Genomic DNA, 12,208 nt, shown 5'->3' on the forward strand with positions numbered 1-12,208 from the left:
ATAAATTCCTGCCACCTCTGGTGCAATCCAGCTCCCCATGAAAAGCCTCTGAATGAGATCCTTCCAAAGCAGCTTGGATTTTCATTGTAAATGCAAGCTGCTTCTTGAGAGATTTTAAAAGTCATTTAATAAAATTCAGTTTAAAAGATAGCATAATTCTCCAATCACAAAGCAGATTTGGCAGAAGCCCTGTGTGGCTGCAGGCCTTGGTCTGGTCAATGACTGTAGCCACTGCAAACATCCAACAGGTCCCACTGTGAGTAGGGCTCAACTGCTAACAGAGACACACAAGCTATGTATTTGTAGTTCAGAAGTCATTTCCAAGACATGGAAATGGCCTCACACATGTTCACTAAAGGGATTTTACTGGAGAAAAGAGGGCTTCAGCAGTAAATGAAGAAAGAGGGGAGGAGAAAGTACAAAGACCATCACCAAGCTGGCCCAAATGGAGAGGAAACTGTAAGAGGAGCCAGACTCTGCAAAGCTGCAAAGGGCAGTGGCTACTATTTTAATTGCCACGAATGGATTTAGTCAAGATGGGAATATTGAGCTATTTCTAAAGAAAAAAAACCCATGATGAGCAGAACACAAGCGTAATGAATTTTAGAGGTATGCTAAATAGAAGTAAAGGATCGCCCTAGTTGTATTAACATTCAGGATCTAAGGTACTTCTTTGCATACTGGGGATTTAATTCGTGTTCCATCGGGGCCATTTGATCTCTGCATTTTACACTGAGCAGAGGTCAGGGTTCCATCTCCTGCTTGATAAGGGCTTCCCTGCACCAATCCTCCCCCCTTGTATCTAAGTATCTGTTTTTCGTGTGTTAAATCCAGCCAAGACTCAGCTGAGGTATGCAGAACCCAAGCTAAACAGTTCTTGCATAGGTGATGTGTTTTTTTTCCAAAGTACGTAATGGTTAACTCATTCAAGGTCTTGGCCATTCGGGTGCTGAAACTTTATGTTCATTATAATTATGATATCTGAATTTTGCAAGGGTAGCATCTACTCACAGGTTCACAAATAAACTTCTTCGTACTAATGCCTACATGCATATTTTCAGGAAGTTTTTCACATTTACATCCCTAGATGCTTTTTCTAAAGAAATCTAAGTGCTCAGTTGGTATAGATAGCACCAGTGTTTCCTGCTGCTGATAGCACTGCACTCATCTAGAAAAGCAATGAAACTGAGAAAAAGCAGTCAAGGACTTGATGACACCTTGACTTCCCAGCACCTTTAGATTAAAAAGCAGTACTAAATTTTCCCCTACCACATCATATGAACCAAAGCTTAGCCCTGCTTATCTTGAGTATTTACATGAGTTATATGACGTGTACTGCCCTCTCCCCTTCAGCTTCCCATCCCCACTTTATTTGTGTAAGATGTTATTTGGTTGATTTTTGTTTCCAGAGAATCAGTACTGCTGGCACAAGGGCAGCCTTCCACTCAATTCCTACCCAACAAAAGCACAGGGGAGTGTACCTTGGGTCCCAGATCAGCGTTGATCTCATTTAGTCCTTACGTGTTCACTTCCACTTGGATGGAATGGCCGTGGAAGCCATCGGAATAAGTTGCATGCATTTTTTAGTAGGACAAAAGACTTAAATAATAGCTTATTCCATTTGTTTGTTTAAAAAAAAAAACAAAAACGGAGAAACGCATGGATTCAATTTGATTTCACATGAAAAAGCAGTCTTAAGTAAAAAATACAAGATTATGTTCTAGTTAGACTGAACCACCCAACTGATGAAATTTTGAGTGCTTATACAGAACTCACTCATTACTTGTATGAAGAACTCTAAATACGTGTTGGTCATGCCCTGAGCCCAGTCTCGTACTGGAGGGATGTACTCTGCTGTGTGCAAAAAGCACAATCACGAAGTTATCCTTTCTCATCCCCAAACTTCCAAGAAGTTGCTCTCAACATCAATGAATGGCTTCTCACAAACAAAGGAAGGCGTTCTGTGGCATCAGACCAACAGTTTGCCATGCTCAGCATCCTCTCTCTAACATCCATTGCAAGCAGGTGCTTCAGCAAGAACAGGGAGAAGATATAAGACTTAACTGCTATGGGAAGAAGCATCTCCTTCATTTTTACCACAGCAATCAGGATGGTAACTGTAATGCACAAATGGACGTTGAGGTTCTTGACATACTGTTGGGGAATATTCAAACAATTTCTTTCCTCTGCTGTGATAATTAAGGGTGAGGTCATTCATCATTGCCTTTAAAGCGCTTAAACAGGCTACAGAAAACCAGAAGAAGAAAAGCTTTTATCAAAATGATACCTTTCATCCCAATGCAAATGTTAGAGCAACTTTTAAGTTAGCATAACTATACAGTCATGTCATGAAGTAGAGGAAACACGACTGCTTTTCTGTTTTTCCCTGGTATCTTCTAGAATTATATTTAGGTAATTTATCTCTATTTTACACCCTGACAAAAAAAGGAAAGATGATGATCCATTTTCCAATTAGCTTAGCACTCCTTGATGTATTTTTTTTTTTGTGCTGGAGTTCTTTGAACAGCTGCACTTTGCAGTGGAAAATACAGCATGTGTACACCGAATGTACACACATTTCACTGATCAAACCATGCTGGTAGGCATCAGCTCCATAGCAGCATCGGTCAAAGGCCCTATGCACAGAAATGCATAGGCTTAAAGGTCAAAATAAGCATCAGATACTTAAGAGGAAGGTGCTACTCTATTCCATTGCTCTAGACATTGCAGCTGACTACTTTTTTGTACTGCTGCATGTGACTTTTTCCAACTGGTTTTTCTCTTTTTTTTTTTTTTTGGCAGTAGACCCAAAATGCTTATTTTCTGGAGTATGTTTTCATAAGTATTAATTTTTCAAATGAGATTATAAGAAATAGAGTTATCAGAAATTGAAATTCTTCTGTACACGAAACAATGGCAATATGAATCTGTTTCATTTCCCCCACATGTAGCACTTCAACTATATCCAAAGCTCCTTTGGTAAACATCAAACGTACTCTATTAGAGTGCTAGCTCCAATCAGAGGATAGAAAATAAAAATCTTTCCTAACCCCAACTTCTTGCTCTTCCTTGCTTTTTTTTTTTTTTTCCCCCCTAATTCCCCTCATGTTTGCACCTCCAGATCAGAGCATTACTCATTTCTTGCAGTTCACTGTTGGTCCAGGCATAATCTGCCATCAAGCTTTACATTCAGGAGACAGCTGTCACCTGCAGGATGGATCAGCTGAGAACTACATAGACCTAAGAATGATCTTCAGTCTTATTTAGAAAAAATACCGGTTATATTGAAAGCTAATTAACTTTGTGTATTTCTCCTGTTCTACTGACTGTTAACCATGTGATCTTATATTAAAGAATGGACTGCATTCAGACTCCATGAATTAAATGGAGGCATCATAGGAATTTTTAATCTGTATTAAATTCACAAGGTGGAGAAAGAAGGATGGTTGGTATCTTAGCACAGAAGCTGTCAAAGCACAGGGCCCCGCAATGGAAAAGAGAAAGAGAGTAGCAAGAAGCTCTCATCAAATAAATTTACAGCAGCATTAATTAAATGGCTTAAGACGTGCCGCTGCAATCCATGCTTCCAGCATTTGGAGATCACTCTCCCAGCACATGCCCTGTGTGCAATCAGTGAGCTGCCCCAACAGAGTTCAGGCTTGGCATAATCAGCCTGTGGTATTTAACACATTTCTCTGCCCTTGTACCGCTCAAAGAGTTTGGCAGCTTCTTTTGTCTACTACCATACATGCTTTGGGATCAACGGTGTAGCCAAACCACGGCCTCCTGGGATAACAGAAAGCACATTACCAGCACTTAGGACTCCACAACACAATAAATTAAGATTCTGAAATAGCACTTCTAGTGAGAGTTTCCAAAACAGACATGGAACATAAGGATCCGAAGTCCCAGGGTATAAATGCAATCCCAACCCAAAACAGGCAGTAAAAGGACTAAACCTAAGACTTATTAAGTGGCTGGCATCCCTTAGTTGGGGGAATTTAAGTCATATTTAAGAGTACACACTCCAGCATGAGGGTATACATCGCAGAGGTATCTACAGCCCTGGATACATAATACATAGGAAAAAATATATTTGAAGTAGTAAGGTTTGACATTATCTGTGAAAAGAAACAATATTTTGCTGCTAAGATTCATACATAACATCTGATGTGGATTAACATGCTAAATCTGAAACAGTGAAGGAACATCAAGTATGCAGGATTTAGAAAATCCCAGAGTTAGAAATGTCAGTGAAACCTTATTTCAACCCCTTTCTATGCATTTGTAACTACAAAACTTTTAAATCATAAGATCACCTATTCTTCTCTCCAAGCCCTCTGCATTCCTATCCCTATCTTGAAAGCCTTATGTAAATCAAGAAGCCCAGAACAGATACTCAAGAAGATTACATGTCCATCCCCTACACACAGACAAAGCTATCTCACTCTTTGAAACAAGATTAGTAGTCTAACTTGGAAAAAAAATTTAGAAAAATCACCTGTAGGCCAGCAGCTGCAAGGAATAATTTGATAAATGGATAAGCTAGTGCAAATGGTTTCAAAAAAGAAAAGGTCAAACAACCTTAATTATAAAGGTATTGTTCACTGTAATACCAATACTCAATATAGATCTTCCAAGGATAAAAATTTAGGTGTGAATGACACGAAGGATATACCTGAAGGAGGAAAAGGCAACAAGAAAGGGAACCAACCTCAAGACAAAAATGTGTTGTGGTTCAACCTGGCAGGAAGCTCAGCATCACAAAGCTGTTTGCTCATTCCCCCAAGTGGGATGAGACAAAGAATTGAAAGCAAAACAGAACTCATTGGTTGAGACCAAAACCATTTACTAAGACAGAAAAGGAAAATAAAAACAAGAACAAAAAGCCCACCAATGCCCAGCCAATCCCTGAGCAGGGGCTGATCCCCATTCCTCACAGCTCTATAGCCTCCCCCATGCTGTCAGATGCTATGGAATAAGCCCTTGCCTAATTCAGGCCAGCTGTCTAGGCTCTACCTCTCTTCCTGGAGCATTCCCAGCACTCAGCAACAACCACAACATTGCTGTGCTATTATAATGCTATATAATGTTGTCTCGGCTGAAAGCTGGGAAAGGACACAATGAAATATGTAATTTTTGTCCTAAAAAAAACAAAACAAAACCAACAGAAAGAGACGTCAGAGCCCAGAGACTCCGAGTACTAACCATGCTTAGTATTAGCTCATTCTTACAGTTGGCTACAATGGGAACAAAGATGCTGGATTAACTTCTTCCCTCAGTATCTTCCTAATAACTCCTTGTTAAAAATCACAGAATAGCTTAGGTTGAAAGGGACCTTAAAGGTGATCTAATTCCAATCCCCCTGCACGGGCTGATTGCCACCCACCAGATCAGGCTGACCAGGGCCCCACATCCAGCCTGATCTTCTCTGGAGCTGTTGATGGAGCATCCACAGCTTCTCTGGGCAGTCTGGGCCAGGGTTGCACCACCCTTCTAAGAAAAGAAGTTCCACCTAACATTAACCTAAATCTCACCTCTTTTAGTTCAAAACCATTCCTTCTTGTCCTATCAATATCAGATACTGTATAATCAATGGATATACAGATGGTGTAGGCATACCCAGGAGCTTGGCAAATGTAATTTATATTGGAGTAATGAGACAAAGTCACTCACCCTACCCTGGGCTTGCAAGATGAACTCCAATGGAGCAGATCTCCAGAGAGATCCTTCCCCACTGGCAGTAAGCTCTTAAATGGCTCTAGGAGAGGTGCAGCCAGGTTCCACCCCTTCCTGCAGCACAGGTGATTTGCCTTCACCTGTGCTCCAGTGGCTGACTCATTGCTCGCCTCAGGTGGTCAATCAGAGGTTCAGGCAGTGCTTCAGCAGTCCCATACAGACAGTGTAAAAAGTCAGCCCCCCTCCAGTTTATAAGCTCCCCTCAAGTATTGGAATGCCACAGTGAGTTCTCCCTGGAACTTTCTCTTCTCAAAGCTGAACAAACCCATCTTCCGCAACCCTTATTCATACAGAGATGCTCCTGCTCTCTCATCATCCTTGTGGTCTTCCTCTGGATGTGCTCTAACAGCTCCATGTCTTTCTTTAGCTGTTTCTCAAAGGAAACAGAGCAAGGATACTTATATAGCTGATTCAGATATTTGGACATGTGAGACACACAGCACTTGGTTAGGGATAAACAGTGATGTTTAAGCCACATGCTGGCAACTTACCTCCTCTTATTAATACTCCAATATTTAAACATAAACATGGCAACTGGCTTTACAAAAACAATAACAACAAAAACAAAAAAACAAAAACAAAAAACAACAGAGAAACTACTCTACTACCAGTTCAATGCTGTTTGATAACAAGACTGTGAATACATGGCAGAGGCAACTGTCATTGAGCAGCTAAGGGCACAACAAGGTCAAGAAGGAATTTTTCAGCTGAAGAAGAGTATGAAAAAGCAAGAACTAAGGAAAGAAAGTGAGAAAGATATTGGGGATAATAGAAAAATGTCATTAGTATACTTTTTCTAGACAGTAGTAATGAGTGTTATCTCACATCTCAAGTACACAGCACAAGAGAGATAATATGTATTGTCCTACTAACAAAGTTGTTTGTCATGCATAATAATTAATTTGGGTCCTTCATCCCCTGCACAGCATTAACATCATTAACCTTTGCTTCTCCGCCTCTCCCAGACAGCTACCTCTGCCACTAGCTTGGTTTATTTGAAGCAAGGGTGAAGCTGATCACAAAGTGTGCCTGCATGACTCAAAACATAATAATTCAAATCTGTTTTCTCTCCTTATTCAATAATTTGGATCTCATAGGAACTTTGTATCACTGATGCTTCCTCCCACATATCAAGCTTGTTTTAGGCAAGCAGTTGCAAGTGCTTTGAGGGGACTATCCTACAGGCAGACAGAGTGACTACACAAACCACCTCCTTAATACTACCAAAGCCCAAGCAAAATAAACATCAAGTCTTGAGCCGCAGAAACATATTACTCATTGACTCATGCATTATGTTCAGTAAGCACAAAGATAAACAATGCAATACAATCACAGGCCAAGCAAAGCTGTTTCAACAGAGATGGCATCAAAGCCAAGCTAAATCACCTTCTCTGCTGAAAGAGCTGCTCAGCTTTCCATGGCAGTGAAAATCACTGCAGTGGTTACACGACATTTTGAAAAATGTAAATAAAGAGTCAACTATACATTGTCTAATTAGCAAGCATCTGTGTCACATTAAGATATATTAATTTAACTAAATTGGGATGGAAGGAGACAGAGGCAGGCTTTGGACACTTGCAGAAGCTCTGCCCAAATCTGGCTGTTGTTTGGCTGTAGTTGTAACCTACAAGATAAGATGCCAGCTGTGGCAGCCTGGGTCCAGGGAAACTTCAGCCTAGAAATGGGAAAAGGACCTGGAAGTGGGAGCAGCTATGGCCTTGTAGATACAATGGGTAGCTTGAGTTTTGATTTGCTAATGCTGAGCTCCGTAAATGTGCCTATTTTCACATGCCTATAAATCACAAGCAATTGCAGTGATGTGATGATCATACGCAAGTCAGAAATGCTGAAATTGAAAGGGAAATTCCCCAGTGTTTTGTTAACTCTCATTCGAGTCATCTATGCTATGTAACTTGAGTTAGTATTTCCACCAAATCCAGAAATGAAATTATATCATCAAATATTGACCTTTTTCCTTCTGTCTTCTTAATGCCATTCCCAGGTTTGATTCTGATAATGGGCAATTAAACAGCATGTTTTGGTTTTTTTTCCTTCTGGGCTTTAGTAACACTTTTTAGAATTCATTTAAAGAATGTAGGACAGAAGTGTTGCGTTAATTCACAGAAGTATATCAGAAGAAAAACTGCACGAAACATTGACATTAAGAAAGATTTTTCCCCGCTTCTAATTGTCTGAATGAGTCACTTTTATTCAACATTTGCTACAGCAACAGAGAAGATAAAGTAAAGCTATTGCTGCCTAGTTTCAGCATGTTGGATACTGTTAAACAAGATGCACTGTGTAATAGTAAGATTTTATAGTTTATGCAAAATATATTAAGTCAAAGAAAAACACAAGAAATAACAGGGATGGCTCCAAGTCAGAAACTGGAAGCAATTTGTTTCGGGAGCCATATCCTGCAGATCACCCAGTAAGGACTGGGAACAATCTTACAATATGGTTATAGCAGCTGCCCTTAGTGTTTAAAATACACAAGAGTGGTCTTGGACCAATCTACAGATGATTACTGCTTCCATGCCTAATTTATTCACTGATATTTGTTCTGATTCCACCCTGAAGCCCACTTTTCCTTGAAACTTTTTGTTAACTCTCAATAAGGAGCTTAGCATTGCTTATGTGATCCACGCAAATTAACTACCTGTTTCTGACTGGGCGTGTTGGAGATATGCACATTTAATTCATAGCATAAAGAGGCAATACAGCTCTCTTCTCTAAATCTGAAGACTTCTCCAGCAGTAAAGGAAATAAAGCTTATCTATGAATACGCAATTATTTGCATGATAAATGTGAATTCATCTGTATACTAAATAAATAGGCAAAGAAATAAGAATGTCCTACCAATGCTCTGGAAATCAAGTTAAATGTTAGCAGCTTTGTTTCTTAAAAACAGTGGCAGTACTTAGTACAGAGAAACACTTTCCCATAAACATTTATTAGGACAGGCTCCTATGGCAAGGCTTGTATTTAAAAAAGAAAAAAAAGTAACAAGGAATGACAACAAACACCTTGTTGTACACAGGTTTCCTACAGTTAAATCACACAAGGCTACATTTTGAAAGATTTTCTTAACAGTTTCCGTGGTGTTCAGTAACAAGCAATTTGTCAGGTCCAGAATGGAGAGCTATCTGAATACACTACGTAGACAAACTGCCTGCAACTCATATTTTGCATCCAATTTTACACATTTGCTTACAGGACAAGATTTTAAATAGAGAGCCTGACAGTAATGAGATACCAGTTACAGCCAGGTAGGCAAGGCACAAATCCAGACTTTCCAATTTCCTGACATATATTATACCTGCCCATCTCTGCTGTAATTCTAATGAGAGCAGCCGTTCCATAATGCCTACTCTAAGGCCTGGTTTTGTCCTCTAACATAAAAGTTTCCCACCACATCTGAAAGGAAACAGCATTTCCATGAGCCCTATTCTCCAACAGTGACCCAGGGCAGAAGGTTTCCTCTTTACACAACACAGGAAACAAACGTTTTGATCCTCAATTGGATGGAAATCCAATTAAAGATACGTTAGCCTTCTTCAGAAATGAATTCTTTTTTTTTTTTTTTTCCACATGACTCCTCTCATCGTCTTGACATGCTGGAGTAGTCAACCATAATTGGGAGTAAAATTGTGAAGCTGTTCTTTTGGGCTGGATATTGCTACACCAGAGGACTCACAAACTCTGAACACATTAGCTATCAAAATTAAACACACTTACCTCTTCAAGGACATCTGCAAGCTTACTGAGTATCTCCTCAGGAAGGCTCTGGAATGTGGGAACACTGCAATACAAGAGAAATTGTAATTAATGCGTAGCTCCATATCTTTTTTAAACTCAGCTGCAGTTGTTCCATTTGTATTTGGCCCTCACCATTTGCGGCTGAACGAGTGTTCAGAGGCAGAAAATCAACATACATCATAGGAATCCAATCTTCATCTACCAGCTCAGATGTATTTTCAAATGTTGACTTGTTACGATGGGAGACCACTCATGGTAAACATCTGGAGAACCACTCGTAAAGCTGGTAATCAACTACAACTCAATTAAGGATCTAATGGGATCAATATGTGCTGCAAATCTGTTCAGTCACATATACGACTGAGCAAATTTTTCCTGCTCCATCCCACCAGAAGTAAACAAATGAATTAATAAATCGACCACAAATGCAAAAGAGATAACTCCTATCAGTAGCAGATAAAGGAAGAAAGGTCCTTTCTTAGTTTCTCCTGTGTTTCATAGTTTTTTTTCTATGATGAAAGGTTGGGAACTGGGCTTGTTGGAGAAGAGAAGGCTCCAGGTAAACCTCATTGTAGCCTTCCAGTACTTGAAGGGAGTGTATAGACAGGAGGGGGAACGGCTGTTTACGAGGGTGAATAGTGATAGGACAAGGGGGAATGGTTTTATACTGAGACAGGGGAGGTTTAGGTTAGATATTAGGAGGAAGTTTGTCATTCAGAGTGTGGTGATGCGCTGGAACAGGTTGCCCAAGGAGGTTGTGGATGTGGCTGAAACTAGATATGATCCTATGAATGACTGAGCCTACACAGAAATAAGTGGAGTACAAAGGGTACAATTACTGCAACAAAAAATAACTGAATAGTGGATACAGTTATTGAAGATCTCATCCAAGGCTTGCTTGTTTTCTTTTGCTAAAGTGGAAACTTTTCTACTTTTTTTTTTTTGGTAGAATTTCACTTGCCAGTGATATCCCACACCAGACTTGACCTTCTGGTCAAGGTGGGAGAGAAATGCACCCACGGTCTACAGGCCTGAATTCTGGGAGGATGAGCAATGTGAAATTGACTGAGTCATCAAAATTCCCAGGTGACACCAAACAAAACACATGGGCACAAAGTACATTTCTGAGGTAGGAAAGAACCACTGTAACCACTTTAACTAAAGAAATGCCTGTCATCAGTAGCCTAATTAGCAATGCAACCACATGAGATATTAGCACAAACATAGCAGTAAGATGCTATTGCTCTTTTGAATTTTAAATCCAAGAACATGAGCTGCTTTATCATGCTCCATTGCAAAGCATATGCATAAGATTACGCTCCTAATGTTAAATTTAGATCCCCAGCGCATTGCTCTAGTCTCAGAAACATGGATGATCAGGTGCAAAGTTAGAGGGAGTGAGCCGCTGGGGGTAGATCCCTGCAGAGAAGTAAATAAAACCCTAAGTAAATGAGATTTTTCCTTCCACATGAGTTTTCACATTTTACTTTTGATCACGTAACTACATAGAAATTATTCTCCGTAACTTCCAGAGCTAGAAACCAAGCCAGAAACTCACAAGGTTTTTGCAATCCAGAACTTGCTGCAGAGCAGGTCTTGTCTTCTGCCTGCCAAAAGCAGTTTCTAGATACACCATTTGGTGGCTGTTGGTGCATCCAGAAGAAATTCAGCCTTACAAAGAAAGGGAGGTCTGCAGACTTTGCAGAGAACGTGCTAGAAAATAATATTGTGTCTGAGACCAAGCTTCCTTGCCACGTGAAGTGCCCAGTGAACTTAATTTGCAATCACAATTAAAGCAGAATTTGTTTTTATTAACTTAAATGTATGCCACACTGCTGTGGAATTAAAATGTATTTCCAAACTTTCTATTTATTAAAAACAGAAACAGCAATATATATATAATTATATATATATAACAGCAGAGCTGAACAACTTGATGCAGAAAAAAAAAATTGTGATTACTCAGGCTCTCAGCTTTTTTTCTTCCTTTGAAAGCACTCTTTTTCAGTGGAAAAGCAATGCAACAAGACCACAAAACAACTAAAAAGGCATTATGTGATGCCCAGGCCTAATTATAGAACAAAAGTTTATTCCACCAACATTTGCATTTCCAAGTAAGTAGGAAACTAATAGGAGAAGAGAACATTCAAAGACATTCGAGCAAGTTCTACTGTGGTTGCATCAGAGCATCCCCAAACTGGGGGACAACCTCATTGCAAATTGGTTTTTTTGTTTTTTTTTAAAAAAAAAAGCTAATTACATCCTGTGAATCTGTGCAACCCATAGAAGGAACGCACATTCATTATAGCCCAAACGTGAAAAAACATGAGAACAACAGGAAAACTCTGAAAGAATTTTAAGTCTTATTATGGAAATCTTAGGATATTAAATAAACAAGAAAAATTGCCTAAGAGAAAAGCTTCTAACTTTAACACAGCAAGAGAGAAAATGAACTTGTTGAACACAGCAAATTCCAACTACATTATGTCAAAGAGTTCTCAAAAACACATCATGGATTTAGTGGAGGTGGCAGTACAGCCAAATTGTAGTGGGGCTTCACTGGAAGAAGTTACACAAAATTGCCCATCACTGCAGTCCAATACATACCCCCAAAAAAAGCAAACCAAAAAATCCCAAACTATTTCAAACAAATTCTTTGGTGAAAAAACAGTGAGAAAACATTTATTGACCTGCTAGAAATACGTTATGA

The 12,208-nt window shown here is 39.5% G+C and overlaps 1 protein-coding gene across 1 annotated transcript in view; it reads right to left on the minus strand.

Annotated features, from left to right (window-relative positions):
* PRKG1 (protein kinase cGMP-dependent 1) overlaps positions 1 to 12,208 on the minus strand; it is a 346,287-nt gene that overhangs the window by 134,287 nt on the left and 199,792 nt on the right. The window contains 1 exon segment of the mRNA XM_019618026.1: positions 9,478 to 9,541. Coding sequence (XP_019473571.1) covers positions 9,478 to 9,541 — 64 coding nt within the window.

The sequence above is a fragment of the Meleagris gallopavo genome, chromosome 8 (assembly GCF_000146605.3).
Source record: "Meleagris gallopavo isolate NT-WF06-2002-E0010 breed Aviagen turkey brand Nicholas breeding stock chromosome 8, Turkey_5.1, whole genome shotgun sequence".
NCBI classification, from domain to species: Eukaryota; Metazoa; Chordata; class Aves; order Galliformes; family Phasianidae; genus Meleagris; species Meleagris gallopavo.